At 32.4% G+C, this 25,342-nt stretch overlaps 1 protein-coding gene across 2 annotated transcripts; it reads right to left on the bottom strand.

Moving 5' to 3' along the window:
- Positions 1-2,652: 2,652 nt before the first annotated feature.
- On the bottom strand, positions 2,653-25,174 carry LOC126889932 (uncharacterized). Of its 2 annotated transcripts, none has more exons than XM_050658675.1 (4): positions 24,449-25,174; positions 20,970-21,486; positions 10,196-10,315; positions 2,653-5,730 (listed from the first exon to the last, which is right to left on the bottom strand). In XM_050658675.1, the coding sequence occupies exons 1-4, from the start codon at positions 24,726-24,728 to the stop codon at positions 5,529-5,531; spliced, it is 1,119 nt and encodes a 372-aa protein (XP_050514632.1). In that variant the 5' UTR covers positions 24,729-25,174; the 3' UTR covers positions 2,653-5,528. The 2 variants fall into 2 exon arrangements, with proteins under 2 accessions (XP_050514632.1, XP_050514633.1); XM_050658676.1 differs by having other exon boundaries at positions 20,970-21,279.
- Positions 25,175-25,342: the final 168 nt, after the last annotated feature.

Genomic DNA, 25,342 nt, shown 5'->3' with positions numbered 1-25,342 from the left:
TAACTTTAAACATATTCATTTCCGAGAAAAGTTGTACTGACCTAAAAGTTGCGTAATTAAATTTCCTACAATATAGGATTGGTTAAAATTTTTAAAAATTGTCACCCTTGTTGCAAAATAGCAATAAAAGCGAAAAAACCATAAAAAATACAAGTATTTGCATTTCACGTTTTTCAACCATATTATGCTACACTTAGGACCTTCATATTTTACCTAAAAAACTTTATGATATAATAAAATAATACTGTGAATTTCAGTAAGACCGGGTAAATAGATTTTGCAAAATAAATTTTGCAATCCAGCTTTCGCAAAAAAAAATTATTTTTTCAAAATGTTACAGGACCGAAAATAAAGCAAACAGCAAGTTGAGTTTTTTACTACTTATATAACAATACTTTACCTTTCATCTGCAATTTGCAAAATTAAAATCGGGTAACTACCACGGTGTCAGGAATTTTTTTAAATAAACAATTATTTTTGGTGCTACGCGCCGGACAGCGGATAGTTTGCTCTGATTGGACATTCCAATGACCTTTGATAATTATTGATACATTTTAATTTTTAGTACATTTCGATTTAAATAAAAAAATTTGTTTATAGCAAAATAAAAACACATACTCTGTCTTTTGAAATAACACTTTTTTAGCAATCTTTTAGCTTTTTTTTCTTTGGTCATATATTTTAACTTAGAGAATAAAAGTTTATTATTTTTAAACATATGCAATTGTTTAAACAATATTTCACAAACAATAATCAAATTAGTTTGATTTTTGTGGAATTAAAATATTAAAATACAACAAACTATAGAGGTACAAAATATAGAGGAAGAAAATAATATAATTGATAAAGATTGGAAGAAATTGTGGTGGAAATCAACTTGTGTGAATCGAACACCGCTGTCCTGCGCGTAGCACCAAAAATTAATGTTTATTTAAAGAAATTGCTGACGCCGTGGTAGTTGATCGAATTTAATTTTGCAAATTGCAAATGAAAGGTACAGTACTCTTCTATATAAAAAAATTTCAACTTGTTATCTACTTTATTTTTAGTCCTGCGGCCTGCGATATTTTGAGAAAATGAATTTTTTTGCGAAAGCTGGATTGCAAAATTTATTTTTCAAAACCTATTGAACCGATCTTAATGAAATTTACAGTATTGTGTTATTATATTATACAGTTTTTCTGAATAAAATATGAAGGTCCTAAGTGTAGCATGAATGGTTGAAAACGTAAAATGCGAATACATACTTGTTTTTTATGGTTTTTTCGCCATTTATTGCTATTTTGCAACAAGAGTGACAATTTTTAAAATTTTTAACCAATCCTATGTTGTAGGAAATTTAATCACGCAACTTTTATGTTAATGCAACTTTTCTCGGAAATGAATACTTTTAAAGTTATAATCAAAAAACGAAGAAAAAAATCGAATTTTTCCTTAATTTTTGACATTTTGATTATTTAAACAATGTTCCGGACCTTTTTAAGTGGGAGGATAAATCAAATATTATTATTTCAGTTATTTTCAAGCAATTTCTGCAAAAAAATTTGAGTCACCTCTCAACGTCCATCTCAAAACAGATGCGCCCTAGACTATTTATATTTATTTCAGTTATCAAGAATTATTACTTAAAAGTAAAAGCTAAAGAATGGTGATGCTATAAATACAAACAAAAGAAACATCTTTCGTCGAGTTTATTTGTCTTGGGATTAGTCATTTTTATAACCCTGCCAAAAGTATAAAACTTGCAATGACTGTGTTAATTTGCAAAATTTTATAACTTTCTAGTTTACAACTAATCCATGAAACGTGCAGAAAAAAGGTACCTACAGGCGGTAATTCTGTACATGTGTTGAAACCAGAACTTGCGTTTTAGTCACTTTCTTTTAATAGGTAAAACAAGTACAGAACCTTCAAAAAGTTAGTTTTCCTTGTGTCTATTATTAATTTTGTTTTAAAATTTTTTGATAAATAGCTATTATTCGTTATTATTTATAAATAACTAAACAAAAATAAAAATTTATTAAGAAGTTACATTTTCTATTGTGTACTTCTGTAGTGCAAAATGTCCCTATCAAATTAGAAAAAAAAAAGCAAAGAGCGCCATTTTCAAGATATTTATTATTACAAATTACTTAAAAATTACGCTGATCCAAATATTTTCAGAAAGTTGGATAAGTTACAAAATATGTGTAATTTTATATCGTAAGTACTGCAATTCATTACAACAAACTGATCATCGATTCTCTTATTACCACCAACTTCTGTTTTAAATGAACGGGATTTCTCTTGTCTCAAAAGAATCAAAACATATTGTCGAAACACTATGAAAGAAGAGAGAATGTCAAGTAAACCAAACAAAAAAATGTTCTATGATGATTTAAGCCTTTTAATTAGATGGTATACCTATATGAGGAGACAAAAAGACCTTGCCGACCCTGTCTCTAAGGTCACGAGCCGCCACTGGAGTTAATTTATGAATTACCTATGTTCTTGTTAAAAGCCGATGTTTCGGGTCCATATGATAGGACTGGCAGTACTACCGGTAAAAAATTTTGGATTTTAGAATGTTCGGTAAATAAATAAAATAATGAAATCACGCGTTCAAATGTCGTTTGATGTCTATTGAATTAATCATTAATAAAAGAACTAATAATCACATATATGTCATTTATTAAAATAAATATAAAAAGTCTTGTGCAAAATTTTTGTACTAGTAATATGACTACAATCTATATATCCATAAAATACTTTTTAAGTCTATAAATATACTAATAGAACTAATCATTACATGTCACTTATTAACATAAATAAAAAAAGTCTTGTGCAAAATTGTTGTAAAAATAATATGACTACAATTTGTATATCCATAAAATACTTTTTAAGTTTTTAAATATATACATCAACATAGGCGTAACCAGGGGCGTTTGGGGGTTATAACCCCCCCCCATTGGGATGTACTTTGAGCTCTATACGCTTAACACCATACCCCTCGGAGACCTTCCAGTAGTTGTAACCCCACCCTTTCCAGTAGTTGTAACCCCCCCACCCCTTAGGATTATCCTGGTTACGCCTATGTACATCAAATATAATTAAAAAAACATATATCGCTCGTTCGGAAGAAAAGTGACACAACTCAAAAAATCCATAACTCCAGTTATCTTGTTAAATTGACTCAGAGAATCCTTTTACCAGGAAAAGTGTCACATAGATGTTTACTTTCGTAAGATGTCGGTAGTGTCATTATTCATTTAGGTAAAATGAATATCTTTATTCAAGAACAATGACACTTTTTAAGTTATGCTATAACGTTCGACGTGAACGTATTGATATTTATCACGAAAACCGTTGTATTTCGAGAAGTGTCCTCGGTATTGTTCGCTAATGTTTAAAAAAGCGACCAATATTTAAAAAAAAAGTGACATACATAACTCAGAATGTTGACCTTTTTTCTTTGTTAAATCAGATATCATAGTTGTTTTGTTAATGTTGTTCTGAAGCTATTTCCTTGTGGCATTTTTATAATCAATGGGAATAAGCCACAATTTTACCAAAAAAATGATTTTATTAACGTTTCGAAGCCCAAATCGGGTTTCGTTGTCAAAATACAAAATACTACTAAAATAAACAAAAATGTTGTTGCTAAGTAAAAAAATTCTAATAATTTATTTAATCTGACTCATTTATATTGGCAACTCAGACGTATTTTATACATTTTAAAGTAGAAGACTTTAAAATGATATCGCCAATATTTATGAGTTGCGTTCCTGGGACGACTTTACTAAAAGATAGTTCACTCGATTACATGAAATCAATCCCAACTCAAGAATATCCGTCACAAAAAAATCATAGCATGTGATCTGTCTTTAAAAAGGCAACCAAATGCAACGATGACAGTAAAATTCTCGCGTTAGAGATTCCATAGTAAATCACGAGGGAAAACCAGAAAAAACCTCGTGATACTATCCCGACATCGTAAGTATTTGGTCTTACATTTAATCTACCTTCAAGAAAACTAATACCAAATTCTGACTTTAATATGTTTAAATTATAAATAATATTAATATTACATAGATATACAATAAGTAATACTAAAATATAAAATTTGTACTAACTCGTATGTAATACTTATTGTATATCTATATTTTGGTAAAATTGTGGCTTATTCCCATTAAAAATAGTTGATTATAGTTGTTTTGGTTTTGCTTCTTACATAACATTCACTTATCTATATTCTTCGTTTTTAATTTATAAATTTTACCAGTTGCTGTTTAAAACCCTTTCAGACCTGGTGTCCATTGCAATGGACATACATTTACGTAAACCGTATAACAAAATTAAACTCCTGTAAATTGCTGACAACTACATATTTTTTATTTTGCATATCTCAGTTAACACTATAAACAACACTTGTTAGTTTAGTTTGAATCATAGCCAAGTTAAGTGCTGTTAAAGATAGTGTGACATGGCGAATTTACGATACCTTTTTTTGGGAGGTGAGAATCTTCTTAAGACCGTCTGGGAAAGTGTCCTAGGTGTGTCGGATTCGGCCCGCCCTATCTATATCACGGGCCGCCTACCGACTAAACCCACCTCCTCTTTCTCCAGCCGACGGGTCTGGAACCGCTCTTAGCGAGCATATCTGACGAATTTACGATACCTGGAAACCGTAAGTAAATATCATGTTTCTTCAAGTTGTAAATTTATTATATGTAACCAAATATTATTTTATACAATAGTAGACATATCAATTTATGTACTACTGTGTCAACATAGATAACTTATTGTTGTTTTTTGTTGATAACAAGCATTAAAATATGATGTCCATTGCAATGAACAACAGGTCTATATTGATATTTTTGTTTCACGGTTTATTTCGGATAATCCAAAAGATCAAGAGATTTTCATGTCCTCTTTATATGATGATGATGAATTAGAACAATTATCTGAACGTGCTGTCTCAAATTGAAGATCAATCAGAGAGATCAATCTAATTGAAGTGGGAAAACCCATAAAAAGAAGCACTGGTCGTCCCAAAATATCAACCTAGAATTCTCCTCACATTCCAAAACGACCAAGAGTTCAAATTAGACCATTGAAGGAAATACGCATAGATAAAATAGATCATTTACCAGATAACGGCAACAAAAAGGGAGCATCCAGATGCAAAAATGTTGGTTGTAAAGGGAAAACTCATAAATTTAAATTAATTAACATTTACTTGATATTTATATAATATATTAAAAAAAATCGTATGTGACTACCCTAAATTCTTGTTATAGTCCCAATGTCCATTACAATGGACATTCTGTCAAATGACTACCTATTAAACAAAAATGTCAAAAATGTAACTTTAGACTATTACAATCTTCCGTTATGAAGATTCAATAGAAAAAACAAAAAAAGGTCAGGTCTGAAAGGGTTAAAACTTACAGTTAAATTAAGATCTACAAAATGCATTTTTGTCTCTCCTGAAAAACTTGTTTTTTGAGTTGTGACACTTTTCTTTCGGACGAGCGATGTAGTGTTTATTATGTTCCTATTTTCTTTCCAGGTACCATCGCAGGAATATCACAAAATTTCTTAGCATTCTGATTACACCAATCGACGAAAGAATCACCTAAGGTTGCTGCACACATGATCAACATTTGGACGTCTCCATCCGCTTGATGAGAATTGATCGGAGCCTTCTTGGTAAGACGAGAAAACACGTCTCCCAGTTTATAACTAATACTAAAAATAAAAGTATATATAAGTTTTTTATAAATTTATTGGGGGTCTAAAGATACAACTTACAGATAACTTCGGGTAGAGAGAACATTTATAAAAGGGTTTGGCACTAGAGAGGCATTATTTACTATACAAACACTCATAAACCGATGTTAAGATGTCAACTGTAATGTATACATAATATATCTAGTTGATTTTAAGAAAGCTTTTGACAAAATACAACACAGAAGCCTTGCAAACATATTACGAAACACAGAAATAGATAATCAAGTTATGAGAATCATTACAAATTTATACCGATACCAGAAAGCCATAATACGAGTAGACCAACACAAATCTAAAGAGATACCTATAAGAAGAGGTGTACGACAGGGATGTTTACAATCCCCTCTATTTTTTAATATGTGCTCAGAATAGATATTTGAAGGGGAAGCTAGGACAAATGATGCCGGACAAAAAAATTCTCACAAATTATCCCTGGACAAAAAATCCCCAGACAAAAAATCCCCACAAAAAAATCCCCAATAAATATTTGCTGCCGAATAGTTCTCTAAAAGTTTTCACATGAATGCAATCGACGCAAATGTTTTTCAGCCTCAGTGCATGAGGTGAGGAGTTATTAAGTTTGTTCCTACAGAAGTTTCTAACTGTCACCGACTGTCAGACGCATGCGCAATAATAATTTCGCCGTTCCAACAAGATTTTCTCTGATTACTAGTCAACAAAGTACACTGTTCCATGAAATATTTAATCAGTTTGAGATTAGTTTCTGACAGTTTGAAAAGTTTCCGAACTTTTTGCAAACTGGTAATCACGGACATGCGCAATTAGTATAATTTTGATTCACTCACATGCTCACACTAAATAACTATTTATATTTATATCAAATAGGTACCTTTACCTTTGTTTTGGTTATTTTGTTGATTTAAGTACATATTGTATTTTAGTGTTTTATACTTTTGTTATAATTTATGAAACAATGAGTGACAGCAAATACTATAACTGTCCATAGTATTTGTTAAAGGTGTGCTCGTTGCTCGTGTTGTGGTGTAAGGTACATAGTAAGGTTAAAGTTTTGGTTTCCCCAGTGGTTTCCCTCGTTTTCCAGAATGCTTTCTTCTTCTTTCTTTTCTTTTCTTTGGGCACTGCTCTTAGGCAACTTGCCAGCTCGGTAGAATATTGTTCCAACAAAAATCACAAACTAGTTTGCGACTGGTTGAATTCGCACATGCGTATTGTGCAGCAGTCAGAAACTGTCATGAACTAGTTTGTGATTCTTTGTAGGAACAAACCTATAGATAGCAATCGCCATGAAACCTCTTTTCGGCAGGAAAATAATGAATAGCAAGTAAGATAAAGCATGAATTGTAATTTCGAATTCCAATTCCATGTCGAAAACCTCAAATTTTACATGACATAAGAGTGTGAGTTTTTTCAAAAATCGTGGAAGATATGGGGAATGAGCTAAGGCTGTGGGAATCATGTTGTAATTATTCGCTTAAATCTTTTGCTCGCTCTGCTTTGAATAACTATGTTCAAAACATTGCGTATTCGTGATGATAACTACTGGTCTTAAAAACGATAATCTTGATTTTAATGCAAAAAAAACCTGTTCCTTTTCCGCAGGTCCTGAAAACGATAATCTTGATTGTAATGCAAAAAAACCTGTTCCTTTTTGTAAATTTAACGTCAAAAATGTTTAGTCATCATTATCATCAATATCGTTATAACTCTTTGAGTGAGTGTCTTTGTCCCGTTTACTATTGCCTTCCATGTTTGTCGGTCCTGTGCCACTATTTCCCATTGTCTCACTCCCATTTTCTCCATATCTTCTCAGACTTCAACTTTCCACCTTTTTCCAGTCCATCCTACACACCTTCTCGCATCTGGACTCTCCCCGAGCAGCTATGTCTGGTCTGGGAGCAGCAACTTGTGCAAAGGAGTTACTTACATACATTTGCGTTAGCGCAGTTAGTTTTTTGGGTACGCCCAGCTCGGCAATTTTGGTCGAGTTGTGCGTACGTAAAAATTGTATTCCATATAGCGTTGGACGATTAATTGAATCATAAACCTGTTTGGAATCTATAAAGATCTGATACACGTCTTGATTATACCAAATTATACTCTCAATCCTTTCAAGCATTTGTCTAATAGTAAATATTTGTTCGGGATACAAAATATTCACAAACATCCTTAATCGAAGACTTCAACCTCTCACGGAAAAAATCATCGGGGAATATCAAGCAGGGTTTAGGCAAAATAGATCTACCATTGACCAACTATTTACAGTTAAACAAATACTAGCCAAAGCATGGGAATATGACATGGACGTTTACAATCTCTTTGTAGATTTTAAACAAGCCTATGATTCAATAGATAGAACAATTCTACCTAATATATTGGAAGAATTTGGCATACCATCAAAATTAATACGACTAGTGCAAATGACAATGACAGAAACAGAAGCACAAGTATGTATTAAAGGACAGATCACTGATGCGTTTACGATAACGCAAGGACTGAAACAAGGCGACGGACTGGCTCCAACGCTTTTTAATCTTGTTCTTGAATATGTAATTAGACGGTTGACGGTAAGCGGAAATAACATACTTACAAACAAATCTACCCAATTAGCAGCATACGCGGATGATATAAACATAATGAGCAGAACAATGAATGCAGCGGAAGAAACCTACGTTGAGTTGAAACAGAGTGCAGAAGCAGTAGGGCTAGCAATAAACACAAATAAAACAAAACTACTCATACAAACCAGATCAAATAGACCGGCGCAATAACACTGCATTGACGATATAGAACATGTGAATAGATTCACATACCTAGGAATGGATCTGGTTGCAAGCAATGAAGAAGAACCGGAAATAAATAGAAGGCTTGTGCTGGCAAATAAAGCCTATTTTGCGATGGGCCACATATTCAAATCGCGAGACGTACACCGGAAAACAAAACTCCGGGTATATAAAACAATAATCAGGCCCATAGTAAGTTATAGCTGCGAAACATAGGTGGTGACACAAAAATCTGCCAATGCATTAGATGTGTTTGAAAGAAAAGTATTACGTAGGATACTGGGCCCAATAAGTGAAAATAACAACTGGCGAATTAGGTATAATAGAGAAATATACGAGCAATATAGCGAACCAACTCTAGCACAACACACTAAACTGCAGAGATTACGGTGGGCAGGGCACGTGGTCCGCATGCATGAGAGTAGAATCCCCAGAAAATTGCTGAATGCAAGAATGCAGGGAAGAAGACCTGTTGGAAGACCTAAAAAGAGATGGGAAAACGAAGTCGATGAGGATGCCAGGAACTTTCTGGGAACGCGTTCATGGAAAAGAACAGCGGTAAATCGAAATGATTGGAGAAGCTTATTGAAGGAGGCCAAGGCTCGATTTGGGCTGTAGTGCCATTGGATGGATGGAAATATTTGATCAACAATCGATCTTCCAGGCCTGAAATCACACTGGTACTGGTAGTCACCAACTATTTGTTCGGCGTATGGTAGTAATATTTTTAGTAATACCAAAAAATATTCAGTCATCAGTTTCATAAAACCTGCTTCAAAAGCTTTCAAAAGCTATGTCAAAAACCTGTGTTCTGCGTTTTCATAACAAAGCTAAACATTCGTAATAGGGCAAAAGTTTTGCATGGATGTACACAGATATAATAGGCCGTATTTTGAACATAGTTATTCAAATCAGAGTGACCAAAAGATTTAAGCGAATAATTACAACATGATTCCCACAGCCTTAATTCATTCCCCATATCTTCCACAATTTTGAAAAAACTCATTTTTTTGTCATGTAAAATTTGAAATTTTTGAGATAGAATTGGAATTCGAAATTTGGTAAAATTTCGGGAAAACTTCTAGAGAACTATTCGGCAGCAATTATTTCTTAGGGATTTTTTGTCCGGGATTTTTTGTGGGGATATTTTGTCCAAAAAAAATTTTGGGGATTAATTGTCCAGGATTTTTTGTGGGGATTTCTTACCCGGGGATTATTTGTCCGCGGATTTTTTATCTGGGGATTTTTCGTTCAGGGATAATTTCTGGGATTTTTTGTTCAGACTCCTTAGAGCGACATTAAAAGACATCAATGAAGGTATATCAATAACGGAACAATAGTGAATAATCTCAGATATGCAGACGATACAATACTTCTTGTTGACAGCAGATATTTTAACTTTTGGCAAATTTTGGTTGACCGCACTACGCCGTACTGCGAAGATAATGAATGGTTCTGAACACAGGAAAAAACAAAAATCATGATGTCAGTAAGAGCAAGATTGAAGGGAAAAAGGGAAAGTGTAAGGAAAAGATGACCGGGGAGACGACGCACGCCTTCTCTCCCTCCCTTTCTTTCTCTCTCTCTCTCTCTCTCACTCCTTCTCTTTCTCGCTAAGATATTCGGAAGTGTAAAATATATTATGCATAAACAAGACTTACCCATAATCTAATTTTTTTCTGGGTTCAACTATCTTGGGTTTCTTTGGATTAGGTGGAAGGTTACTACTTGTGACAATTTGTTCCTGAGGTGTAGTTTCATTCTTTGTTTTTGATTCAACACTAAATAAAATTTTAATGATTTATAATCTTTAACAAGTTAATGTTTTTACGAATCATTTATAAAAAAAACAGTATGAATTTGAATTAGTTGATTACAGTGGTATATATATTTATTCATACAAAAGTACTAAATATAAAAACTTTCTTTGTTCCAATGGCTAATAAGGAAAATAGGACTTAAAGGTAGTTAAATAAATAAGTAAGTATAACCAAATAATCATAAGCAGATCAACTGAGAACATGTAAAAGTGATTGTAGATTGTATATATCATTAACTCCAGATGTTTTAATGCGCCAGTTATGACGACTGTACGATTATGGTTCATAATCATAATACTGAGGGAATTGTGCTGCTACTATGCTGTTTTTAAACCAGGAGTAATTCAAATTTACCGCGCCGTAATGCTTGTTTCTAATTGGTCCTACCGCAGGCAAGTTTGCTCCACTGTTATGAAATTTTGACACAATTGGCATTTATGAAATTTTGACAATATTGGCATTTCATTGGTGTTTCCTGCGTTACTCCTTTAATTTTTAGATTTTTTATGCATTTATATAAAAAAACAGTTACTTTTAGAACTCTTCAGTTTTGAGCTTTGATTTATTTGGTGACTTTTCTAGCGACTTTCTTGGATGTGAATCTGTTTTTTTAGTTTACTCCTCCTGGTTTAAAAACAATGCAAAGTGCATTCCTAAACACCATCGTGCATAGGAGCACACTACGGGGGGCAAAGTGTTGCTTATCGATACCCCAAAGAGATGGCGAACTCTGCGGAATCATAGTCTGCAGTACAGTAGGGAACCTTCGACAGAACTTACTGGTTCTAACTCGCATACATACTAGAACCCTTTAGTACGCTACGGCCACTACGGCCAAGGTGAATGCGAGTTAATAGTAAAAACAAAGGTAAAAAGTATCGGCATATCTCTTAACAAGGAAAAAAAACAAAATACGTATATAAGATGGAATGCAACCTAAATACGCATTTCTGACTATTTGGTCATCATCAGTACAGTGCAGTTAAATTTGAAAAAACCGCGGAGTGATACCATTTAAATGGGTGCGTTTCTGAGAAAGGGATGAATTAGTCCCTAGGCACATGGTGAATTAGGGTGAGTTATATGCACTTTTGGTACAAACACAGCTACAGGAAAATTGTTGCAGGTTAAATTAACTATCGAAATATCACATTTTAAAGTCAAAAATATTTTTTGTTCACAAAAATTTACTCAATAGAAAAGCCAGAAAAAAACATGAAAGAAAGCAATTTCGTTTTTTGTCTCATACCTTTTTCCACGGGGACATAGGTAAGAAATGCTTCAGTGAAAAATAACCTCGATCCTTCCTCTTTGAAATGACGTTTGCCAGAAGTCTCTAAGATTTATAGTTTCCGAAATAGGATTTTTAAAAATTCGCCACTCACAGCATGTTTGCCCAATATTTGGCAAACATTGTTCTGTAACTTTTTTTCTATGCATTTCTAGGTATATGCAATCGTACACTTAATAGAAAGATAAGTCAATTACCTTTAAAACGGTCTATTGTATAAGGTTGTACGACTAATTTTAAGCAAGTTAATGCTTTTCAACGTTTTATACTTTTAATGATTTTTGATATTTTTTATGATTATTTATAAAATTTTTCATTATTACTTTTTTTCTTGTACATTTAGGTATATACATTATGAAATAAAAAATACATATTTTCTTTACTTTAAAATGGTGTATTGCAAAAAATTGTAAGACTATTTTTAAATAAGATATCCGCAGGATATCCAAGGGTATCCGTAATTTGAGAAAAATTTAAATTTTTTTTATTTTTTTTTAATTAGAGGAATATAATTGCATACCATAGCATAATTTTTTAATTCCAAATAACTTTTCTTAATAACACTTTTCGATATTGTGAAATATAAAGGTACTTTACTCTTGAGCGAAATTCATATTATTTTTAACATACCTCGTACACTATTGATAAAATTTTATATCTGATAATTGTATCTTATGTCTTAAGCTATGCAGAGAATTTTATAAAGAATAACTTTTTTTCATAAAGTTAATAATAAAAAGGTTTTACATTAGGTTAAAACTTTTTTTTTCTTTTTTGGCTTGGACTATGGTCATTCAGCCAGTCTCAATCAAAAGTAAATGTATTAAAGATATTGCCAATTAGTGAAACTTGGTTATTATAATATTATTACAATTTTTTACTTCTTATTTACCTACTCATTACAGCTAATGTACATACTATGTTAAAAAATATAAATATATTATACTACTTAATGTTTATCAAGAACACATAGTGTATATGTTACAGTTCAAGTTGATTCTCAGTTAGAGTCGACTCCAACTAGTTGGAGTCAACTCCAACTGAAACGAGCAGTAAAAGTTGATTTTAAAAATTTAAATCAACTTGTACTAGTTGGAGTTGACTCTTCCTGGATCGATTCAGTAAATGTTGATTATACGAGAATCTCAAGTGCATTTTTGATGAGTGTGCATTTTTGATGAGTGTGCGTTTCGTTGTCTTGACCGTTTTAACTACTTATTAGTAGAGTCTGTAACGTCGTCCCCGTTAGGTTAATTATTCTGATTCGATTTTTTGCACAAACTTACTCAAAGAAATACATCCTTATAACAAATACACAGGGTGTCACGCGGTACCGCGGTCGAAAAATTGTTTAACCAATTTTTGTTAAATTCACAAAAATAATTTTTATCTACTTTATCTCATATTATGTAAGTAAAGGTTTTATTGTGTGAAAATTGTAAATATAGATAGCAGTACATGAAGGGCTTAAAGTGTGTCTGAAGTAACAATGTATTTTAAATGGATTTTAATTTTTCGCACTGTTTTTTAGCACACTTTCATATAATTAAACATCCTTAACTTTCGCCTTCGGGAGGAAATCAGACTCGCCCTTGCAACGGCAACTGAAATGTTCACAAAACAGCGACCACGGAAGCAAAGATGGATGACAGAGGAAATATTGGATTTAATGGATAAAAGAAGAAAATTCAAACAGCACAAAGCAATGTACAAAGCATTAAATAGAACCATTAAACAAAAAATAAAAATTGCAAAAGAAAAATGGATAACAGAACAATGTGAAGAAATCGAAAACTTATATAAAAAAACATGATGACTTCCATCTGTATAAGAAACTCAGGAATTCACAAGCACGACATATTCACAAGGACTAAATAATCTAATCAACGCAGAAGGCAAACTGATTTCAATGATTTCAAGCCCTGAAGAACAAATAAACATGTGGGAAGACTAACGACGAAGGTCTTCCAATACTGAAGTCCGAACTGGAATATGCTCTACGTCAACTAAAAAACAACAAATCTGTAGGAAAAGATGAAAAACCAGCTGAGCTGTTGAAGTTAATCAACGAGAAAACTTAGACCTTCTTCTTGGACTATTTAATAATGTTTACAATACAGGGACTATCCCTAAAATATGGCTTGAATCAGTCTTCATACCACTACCTAAAAAGAAGAATGCCAAATTATGCCAGGACTTCCGCCTTATAAGTCTATTAAATAACATTCTAAAGCTTTTCTTGCGTATCATACAGAACAGAATATACAGTAGAGTCTCGGTTATCCGCCCTTCATTTATCCGCCGTTCCGTTTTATCCGCCGCTCCATTTAAGTAATAATTTTTTTTTCAAATTTATATAACTTTGAAAATATTAAAGAATGAGTAAAAATTTTTTAAGATGAGATAAAATAAGCCGATCATTCCGAGCAACAAGAAGAAAGAGCTGTCGATATTATGATGCTACAAGGTGGCGAGTATTGGCAGCAACAAAACGAGATACATCAGCAAGGCAGATGAAAATCGCTAGTTTTTTTCGTTCATCCTAAATCATTCTATCTACAATGTCCAATGTCAGTCAAAATTAAACTGATTCTCTTCTTCTTCTTCTTCTTCTTGTGCCACTCCTATCGGAGACTGGAAATCATCAAGGGCTCAACTTGTGTTTCATTTAACGCTCCCTATTATCCGCCATTTTTGCTTATTCGCCCTTCCGTCGGCCTGTTTATGGCGGATAACCGAGATTCTACTGTATTATAAAAAATGTGATAAGGTCACCGGTCAAGAACAATTTGGCTTCAGGAAAGGTATGGGGACACGAGAAGCAATATTCTGTCTTCAAACTCTGGCACAAAGATAAGCAAGCAGACCTTTTTATCTGTTTCATAGATTTTGAAAAAGCGTTCGATAGGGTGACGCACAAGACCTTGATAGAAAGATTGAACAACATCGGAGTCGACAAAAGAGATTCTAAAATTATAGAGGCTATTTATTGGAATCAGGCAGCAATCGTAAAGACCAATGGTAATACGTCAAGGCCAATTGAAATACAACGAGGTGTTAGACAGGGTTGTGTGCTATCACCCATACTTTTAACGTCTACTCTTAGGTAATATTTGCGAACTCTTTATCGCACTCTTCAGAAGGAAACAGGATAAACGGTCAGAGAGTAAATAACATCCGCTATGCAGATGACACAGTATTAATGACTGATTCGGACCATAGTCTGCAGATACTGTTGGATAGGGATACTGAGAGTTGTGAAAAAAATGGGGATGAAGATCAATACTGCGAAAACCAAAGTTATAAAAATATCAAGGAACAAAAATTTACCTCTTCCAATAAATATGTGAAACACCAACAGCTTGAATACGTAAGCCAGTACAAATATCTTGGTTGCTAGTTCAACAATCAACTTGATTATAAACAAGAAGTCAAGAGCGAAAATACAGGTAGCCCGACAGGGGTATATCAAAATGAAAAGCTTATTTTGTAACAGTAGCATTAATATCAGCCTTAGATGTCGTTTTCTGCATTACTATGTGTGGTCAATACTTTTGTATGGAACGGAGGCGTGGACACAACACAATACTGATGAACAAGTTGGACGCCTTTGAACTCTGGCTTTATAGAAGTGACTTGAAAATACCTTGGACAACCCACACCACCAACGAATATGTTCTGAGGAGAATAGGTACAGGTAGGGAACTGCTAAAAATCATTAAAGTCAGAAAAGTTAGCTACCTGGGACACATAATGAGAAACGAAAAGTACCGCCTCACGCAACTGATCATCCAGGGTAAGATTAAAGGAAAACGGGGTCCCGGTAGGCGCCAGATTTCATGGCTTAGAAATATCAGAGACTGGACCGGCCTTGATTCAACATCTTTGTTTAGAGCCGCATTGGACAGAGACAGATTTGCCAGTGTAGTCGCTAACCTCCACTAAAGTAGAAAGCACCACAAGAAGAAGAACTTTCGCCTTGTCGTGGTGATGACATGTGAGCAATAAATTCTAAAAAAGTGTTTTTGTAGTTTGACAGAAGTTTGAATTTTTAAATGTCAAAATGGTGCAATGGTGCATCTCACTCGCACTCACATTGATAGCTGCGTCAATACGCTCCTAGCGCTCATTGTTAATAATTAAAAATAACCGCTTAGTAATAAAATAATAACAAAAATTTCTTCAGTATCTTGTAGGGGGGTCGTTAAAATTTTATTTGGTGACTTTCGGACTTTCTCGTGACTTTCGGTGACTTTCTCGTCACTTTCGGTGACTAATATAATTTTTAACTGAGTTATTAAGCCTTGAAAATGGTCATTTTCGTATTTTGAAATAAATATAACAATAAACAAGTGTGAACAATAAATTTTACAGAAAAATCACAAAAGACCTCTTTTGACCTTGCTCCGAATGACCCAAATGATGTAAAGAAAATTGTCCTAAATGAATTTTTTTTGTGAGTTTGTTTAAAAAAGTTGTTTAAACAATTTTTCGACCACAGTACCATCTGACACTCTGTGGATTCGTTATAAGGACCTCTTTTTGAGTAAGTTTGTGCAAAAAAATCGAACTGGAATAATTTACCTATCGGAGGCGACGATACAGCCTAGAATATAAATATCACAATTTGAACATAATTATTTCCAGTAACATTTAATTTCTATTATAGAATGATGACGTCATCTACGTTTTTTTTAAATAAGAATAGGGATCATGTGATAGCTCATTTGAAAGGTAATTCAATTTTCTATTCAGTAATATAAACATTAACATTATTATTTATACAGGGTGTCCAAAAAATATTTTTTTGAATTAAATTTTTTGACAAAAAGAAGAATGTGTGTAATTTATTTAACTCATAATACATTTTACTCCTATCAGAAAACAGGAAATAATGTGTATTTGACAAATAAGATATTGTTTTTTGCTTAAATTCAGTATTAAAGCAGCCACCCACCTTCCTCTTGACAGTTTGAACATTTAATTTAAGCGAAAAGCAATGATTATTTTTCAAATAAACATTTTATTCTGTTTTATGAGAGCAGTAAAATGTATTTTGAATTAAATAAATTACATACTTGCATTCTTCTTTTTATGTCAGTAAATTTAATCAAGAAAATAAAAAAAATTGGGCACCCTGTATAAAAAATTATGTTATTAGTTATATTGTTGAATAGAGAATTGAATTACCTTTCAAATGAGCTATCACAAGACCCCTATTCCCATTTAAAAAAATCATCGATGACGTCATCACGCCCAGATGGGTGACGTCACTACTATGGTATATATGCCAAAAAGTCGTAATTTAAAAATAAAAATTGACCTGTTTCGGGATTCTTTCTAAAATCGTCCATTCTCGAGAAAATGAATTTATTCCAACCTTTACGTGCTCACTGTATATTATGAAAGTCAGAAACTAAAAAAAATCAAAGATTAAAGCTACCTCTATAAGATCCTGAAGAAATTTTTGTCATTATTTCATTAATAAGATATTATTTCTAATTATCAACAATTAGCGCTAAGCGCGTATTGAGGCGGCCGTCAATGTGAGTGCGAGTGAGATTCACCATTGGACGGCCCAAATGGTGCATCTCTTTAGCACTCACCATTGACGGCCGCCTAATACGCACTTAGCGCTCATTGTTAATAATTAAAGATAAAGCTTAGTGATAAAATAGTGACAAAAATTTCTGCTGGATCTTGTACAGGGGGCTATAAACTTTGATTTGGTCACTTTCTGACTTTCATAATAATGGATTTTAACCGAGTTATTAAGCCTTGAAAATGGCTATTTTTGCATTTATCAAATTTTAAATCGCGTATAACTCGACAACAATCAATTTTAGAGAAAAATCACAAAATACCTTTTTTTGCTCAGAATAACTCAAATGACCTAAAAATAAATTGTTCGAAGTGAAAAAATTATTTTTGTGAATTTGTCTAAAAAAAATTGTTTAAACAATTTATCGATCAAGGTACTGCCTGGCACCCAGTAGATTTGTTATAAGGACCTCTTTTTGAGTAATTTTGTGCAAAAAATTCGAATCGGAGTAATTTCACTAACGGGGACGACGATACAGCCTAGACTAATTTGAACATATTCAGTAACATTAATTTAATTTCTAGAATCGACTGTTTGTGTGAATCAGAATCAACTTTTACTAAATGGCATTGGGAAGAGTATACTTTTCCTAGTTGGAGTCTACTTTTACTATAGTTGATTTTTTTACCAAGAGGAGTAAACTAAAAAGACAGATTCACACCCAAGAAAGTTACTAGAAACGTCACCAAATTCATCTTCTTTTTTCGTTGATCATATCAGCTTTCGATGATAATCCATACATATTATATTATACTAACACATCGCTAAAGAGATCTAAAAACAACTGTTTTTATATAAAAGCGGACTAAAAATCTAAAAATTAAAGGAATAATGCAGAAAACACAAAAAATCGCCGATATACTTAATTAACCTATAAAATGACAGAAGTTCCAAAATTTCAGAAATGTCATTAGTGTCAAAAGTTAATAACAGTGGAGTAAACTTGCCCGCGGTTTGACCAATTAGAAACAAGCATTACGGCGCGGTAAATTTGAATCACTCCTCTTGGTTAAAAAACAAACAATAGTAAATGTTGAATATAAATCTTCATTTTATATTTATAATCAACTTTTACTGAAACCAGCCGTTAGAGTCGACTCCAACTAGTTGGAGTCAACTCCAACTGGATAATCAACTTGAACTGTAACATATACATTTTACAAATAAAAATATTAATATTAATATTAAAATAAATGCATTCTTTTTTGTATTTTATTTTAGTTTTTTTTTGTTTTGTTTTTTGTTATGTTTTTTTTGTCACTACGATAGGATGTCAACCCGGTTCAACCCCGCGGAGGTTTAAATCCTCTTAGTGATTTTTTCTTTAATTTTTTTATTTATTTTTTTTGTTTCTTGTTTTTATTTTTTTTTTTATTTTTTTAATATTTTTTTTTATTTTTTTAATTTTTTTTAAACATATTTTACAAATACCTATAACTAATTACAATAATATTTTACTATCCGACAAGAAAGATACCAAACAGTCAAAAATTTTCTTTTTATTCAGTGACAGAATAAAGAGAATATTTACAGGGAGTGGGATGTTCTGGTCTATAATTCTTTAATTAGGTGATTGGTTAGGTGTTTACGCTTTTTGCATTCAAAAAATATGTGGTTCAAATCACTTTTAACCTCACATTCTTGACAAATATTCGAATCTAATATGTTTATTTTAAATAAATGTGCAGGATAACATGCATGTCCAAATCTAATTCTACTGATGGTGGATATGTATTTGCGAGGGAGGGTGAAATTCTTATACCAAGGTTTTTCCGGAATAATCGGTTGTATCAAACTGTATTGTGTTGTTGATATGTTACAGTACCTTTCCCAGTGTGTTTTCCAGCTCTTCATCTGTTCAGTTTTTAAACAAGCAAAAGCATCTAGAATGCAGGGCTGATATTTGGTTACTGTTCCATGGATGAGGGAATTTTTAGTAAATTGGTCTACATTTAGCTAATTGGTCTAGTGGGACCTATTGCATGTGTATGTGTAAAATATGTATATATCACACTTTGAAAAAGCATATCTTGTTTAAAAATAGTCCAATAATTTTTTACAATACTAGTTATTTATGGTATAAGTGTTAAAAGCACACGTTTAGGGCACGCATGTGAAAGTTTGCAGAATGAGCGAAGCGAATTCTGCAATTCACATGAATGCCTTAAAAATGTATTTTTTAACACGTATATCATACAATATTTTTTCTACAAACGTCTTATATATCAACAATTATAATTTATTCATACAGGACAATATCTACAAAAACTTTTACTTGAACTTGACTGAAATTCCATTTTTATATTTTTCTTGACATTACATCAAAACTGCCTATACTGTCAATACGTAAATCATAACAACTATAGAATAACATCTTACTTTCATTGTTGTATATCCTAACAAATTTTAATAGTTTTTTTCTACAAACGTGTTAAAAATGCAATAATACAGTTTAAATTAAATTTTAAAAAACCTTTTAAACCACCTTTTTCAAATTGCGCAAGTTGTACTATTAATATTAATGTTAATAAATTAAATATAAATATTTTGACGTTTCACAATTTGACAATTCACTTATAACTGCAGTGCCTTAAAAATTTTAAGGCACTAGTGCTTTAAAGTAGCATTTTTAACGCTCCTATGGAGTGCTAAAAATTGCATTTTTAACACAGTTGTAGAAAAACCATTTTAAAGTAAAGAAAATAAGCTTTCTTTTTTATAGCACAATATATAATATACCGAAATATACAATAATGTTATAATGAAAGTTATAATGAGAAATTTAAAAATAATCGTAAAATATATCAAAGATCATTAAAATTATAAGACTTTAAAAAACCATACCTTACTTAAAAATAGTCATATAGCCTTCTACTACAGACCATTTTAAAGACAGTTGACTTTTAGTCCGATTAAATGCATATGCCTAAAGCTGCGTAGAAAAAAGTTACAGAACAATGTTTGCGAAGTAACAAGGAAAATGTCCCAAGTGGCGAATTTTGAAAAATCATATTTTGACAACTATAAATCGTAGGGACTTCTACTGAACGTCATTTTAAAGGAAAAGGATGGAGGTTTTTTTTTTCTGAGAAGCAATGTCTATATTTATATCTCCGAGGAAAAAAGTTATGGGGCAAAAAACAAAATTGCTATCTTTCGTGTTTTTTTCTTGCTTTTCTTTTGAGTATATTTTTGAAAAAAAATATTTTTGACTTTTATCACTAAAATGTGATATTTCGATAGTAAATTTAACCTAGAACAATTTTCCTGTAGATGTTTTTGCACCAAAAGTGCATAGAAATCCTTTAATTCGCCCTGTGCCTAGGGACTAATTCACCCCTTTCTCAAAAACGCACGCCTTTAAATGGTAGCACTCCACGGTTAATTCATATTTAGGGGTCCACTGACTATATGAAACAATAAAATCCCGTTAACGTTGTAGTTCCTTTCTAAAATACATAATCAATAGCCTATAAGGATCGGATCACTACAGGAGCAATGCGACAAATTTCTTTCAATAATATTAGAAGAGTCTGAGGTTTCCAGCGCAAAAACTAACATATCCACGGAGGAAGCTACAGCTACCTGAGGAAAGAAATACCAAACATGTAAAACGTTTCAAATAACAAGGAAAGGTTAATGCGAGTTAATAGTCAAATAAAAGTAGAAAGTATCTTCATATCGGCAACAAGGAAAAAAAACAAAATATTAACGAAACTTACCTAAAATCTAAAATTTTTATGGTTTGACCAACAGTCGATTCCTGTGGAATACCTAGAAGACTACGATTTGTAATGATTTGTTTCTGTGGTGTAGTTTCGTTTTTTATTTGTGATTCAGCACTAAATAAAGGTTTATCATCTGCAATTGTTTCACAGGCTGTAACCAAAAGCCTATCATAACTAGCGGTAAACTCAACTGGTACTTTACTCCGTGTTGCATCAACTGCATCTTCACCACCAGCTACCACCGAGCTAGATCGTCTTTTTTCGGCATTTTTGTTATTTTGTTGTTCTTCAATTTCTCGAAATGCTACCAAAGTATCGACACACAAAACATTGTCATCAAGAGATTCTTTGGTTAAATCTACTTCTCGTTTGAGAAGAGGATAGTCAAATTTGAGACCATTATGAGCTACCAAACATACAGGTTGTGGATTATGATTTAAAAATTTATTTATTGATGACACAGTTTCTTGAGAAAATGCTTTGGTATTTTCGAGAAGAAAATTTGAAAGTCCTAAAAATTATCACTAGATATAAATAATGCATAAACAATATAAATTAATTATCTACACTAAATCGCAAGAAAATAAGAAACTTCAAAATTTGTTGAAACACTACATAAAATAAAGAAAGATAAAGCAATTGGATCTACCCTAAATTGGCTTACAGTAGATCGCTTATATAAGTACAGAAAAGAAAATAATTGAAAACAAACAACAAAATTACAAACTGTAGATTATATTAGACACGATGAACAAACAACAGGAAAATAGAATAAAGTTAACAGATATGTAGAAACAATTTCTGAAAACAGATTCCTGAAGAATCGAAAGAGATGATTACCAAATACAATAGACTGCACATGAATAAGACCATAAAGGCAGAAACATACTAGGGAGCCACAGATACGACTAGACTAGTCTAGCTCAAATTCTTGTTTTTAATCTTCATGAACGCACTCGGAAGTCGCAGTCCCGACGAGGACTTATTCAATCTATAATGAGAATTTCAAGTCGTCTACTGTCTTGTTAGCGACCGCAACTCCCTAATGCATTTCTACCTTAAGGGTATCAATGAAGGCTAAATTTGACGTTAAAATCATAAGTGCCAGATTCTACTACCAAACAATTACCAAAAAAAAAACAGTTCTGATAGACTCTTCACCATTCATTGTACCTCTTCATGTTTGGTTGTGGTCGTTGATTCTTAGAAGTGAGTATGATCTAGTAGAAGCTAAGGACTGTCATAACAGAGAGAGGGGCGAGATTGAAACCTGGAGTTAGTCATCTGATCTTCCTGCTGCAGTTCTCTCTTTATATACTGTATTAGTAAGTCAATTGCTGTTGAGGAAGTGCTTACCAATGTGAGATGAAATATAAGAGAATAAGATAGTGTGTGAATATATTCAAATGCATTTAAAACAATGAAAGGAAGTAGACAGAGCTGTATACTATCACCATTATCATACAACATACAGTCTGAATATATACCTAATGAGGAAAGTACTAGACCAATGGGACAGACCGGATAGATGAATCACTATAAGAGACAGAAAAATCAGTAAACTGCGATATGTAGAAGACACACTTATACTAACAGCAAATTAAGTCGAAATTATTACCATCACCAAACAATTAAGCTGAATAAGCCAAGAATTCGGACTAAAGATCAACTAACTAAATTAATTAAAATATGGAAAGATCGAACCATAGCAAGAAATAATAAGCCCAGGTTTAGGCCTGGATAACGCGTACTAAAAAAAGTTGATGTTTTCATATTCTGATGTTCCAAATTTTTAACCTGTTCCACAATTAAAACTTCCCCTGTTCCTGTGTCCCCATACATCAAAGGTTGTCTGACTAGACACTGTTAAGCTATTAACAAATTTTCAGCTTGCTATTAATCAACTTTTTTTTTGGTACGTAGGATCCAGGCCTAGTTGGTCAATGCCCTTATTTTCCCATTGCTATACATGCAGCTGAAACACGAACTCTCAAAAAAAATGATAGAAGTAAGATTGAAGACTTCAAAATGTAGGTCTACAAAAGAATTCTATGAGTGTCCTGGACAGAACACAAAAACAATCTGTCAATTCTCAAAGAGCTTCATATAAAAGACAACCTATTAAAAAACGTAAAATAAGCATAAGGTTCTTTTCATGAGCATTTTTCAGTGCGTCACAGTTTTTCGATTTCTCTCTAACGCATTAAATTGTGTGTGACAGAAAAAAACACATGTCGCTGATTACATTTCGTCGGTGACATTTATAACATTTAATCTAGTTGTCAATAGATGGCGCTAATAATATAATATTAAATAATATTATATTATTCTATATAAAAAAAATTTAATCTGTACAATTTATAAGACTATACAAATCAAAGAAAATACCATTTTATAAATGCAATAAACAAAATTGATTTGTTTTTATACCAAATTGCAAATAAAATGTGACAACTGTCAGATTTAACTAAAATGTCATGTTAGAATAAATGTCATAAATGTGTATTTATCACGGACTCAACCTTTTTCTCATCATTTGTGACGCACTGAAAAATGCTCATGAAAAAACCATACCTAAATTACTTCAGCCACATATCCAGAAGAACATGGACCATGGAACCATTGGTCTTAAAAGAAAAGGTGAAAGGCTGAAGACCAAGAGAAAGATCTTCATCATGATGGGCAGACCAAATGAAAACTCTGTTGGGAAACATGAAACTGTCCATATGGCACAGGATCGCAGCCAATAGCAACCTAAGAATATTTAGTGTGTCACTACACCCAGAAAAGGGCTCAAGGAATGAGGAGAAGAAGGACTAATATCAGCATCAAAAGAAGACAATTATATAAAGTAGTGTACCATATAGTAACAAAAATCAAGCAACTTTCGAGACAAGTGAAAATTCCTCATACAGTACAACCTCGTTTAACCGGACTAACTGGGACCAGAAGCGATCCGGTAAATCGAAAATATGGATAATCCGGAAATATAATAAGGTTAATAAAACTACATGTGAAATGATAACTTACTATATTATTTACACCCTATATCATTTACGCAAGCATTAGTTTTATTTACAAAAAAGTCTATTCTCTTTCCAGCGTGTCCCTAGACCATATAATAAGGTTAATAAAACTACATGTGAAATGATAACTTACTATATTATTTACACCCTATATCATTTACGCGAGCATTAGTTTTATTTACAAAAAAGTCTATTCTCTTTCCAGGTGTCCCTAAATACATACAACTATCAAAATTATTTTTTTTATTTTTTCATTCCGGATTGATCCGGACATCCGGATGAACGAGGTTGTACTGTAGTTCAGTACTTGTCTTACCAGTGCCCATAAGTATTTAGGGCACCACATCCTCAAAGTAATCCAGAATCTAGAACCAATTAAATACCTATCTGGATAATCTTCTATTATGATAAGACACCTAAATACTAACTAGAAAATTAAGAATATACCTGTAATTTTTTCAGCATCTGCGGAAATCAATTTGCAAGGATTGAAACACAAGTTTAATTTATTCTGTACACGTGGAAAAACTCCCAAACGAATATGTTCAGCTTGTATTGCAGTTAAACAGAGCTCAGTTATTCTTGTTTTGTTATTTTCATATAAGGGCAGACCTGTTGATTCAAGATCCAAAAATACAAACGTTTTAATTTCAGACGCAGCTTCTCTCCAGGTACTCATTTGATATAAATATTTGTTGCGGACGTTTAGAAAACTTTTTAAAATCATTCAAGTATAAAATTTTGATATAAAATAAAAATATGTTTTTATCTAATCCATCTACAAACTGTACAAACAACTACTGAGTCGAAAGTATATAAATTGTATCTACACATTCTTTATATAGATATCACAATTATATCTTTATTTGCATAACAATTAATTTAATTGCATATGAAGATTGTTTTAATTAGTTTTTAACGTATTTTTATTTTGGGTTACAATATTTAATATTTGTATACGTCAAAAAAATCAGGTTAGGAAGAAACAAACTCAAAAATTGTGATTTCAGTGATGGCCTGTTTTGTAAAGTATCGTAGGAACGTCTGTTTAGGTTTTTCTTTGTTTCATTTGCATGGACTTAACAAAGGACATAATTAATAAATTCTCGAACCACATAATTAAATGTTCTTCGTTGATTCATATAAATGTATTGAATTGAAAGAAAAATATAAAACTACAGTTTAATTATTTATCCAGGTGTTCTGTTGTTTAAATGGACTGCCTAAGTCTGACGTCACAAATGTCACAAAATTGGGAGGAGCTTATATTGGCTCCAAACAATTTTGTTTGTAAGGTTAAATGGTCATAAGGAATTTTTCATTTATGTGCTTTGTGTGGCA

This window comes from Diabrotica virgifera, chromosome 8 (genome assembly GCF_917563875.1).
Source record: "Diabrotica virgifera virgifera chromosome 8, PGI_DIABVI_V3a".
Taxonomy (NCBI): Eukaryota; Metazoa; Arthropoda; class Insecta; order Coleoptera; family Chrysomelidae; genus Diabrotica; species Diabrotica virgifera.
The sequence above is the reverse complement of the archived record's forward strand: the minus strand, read 5'-3'. Positions and strand labels throughout refer to the sequence as shown.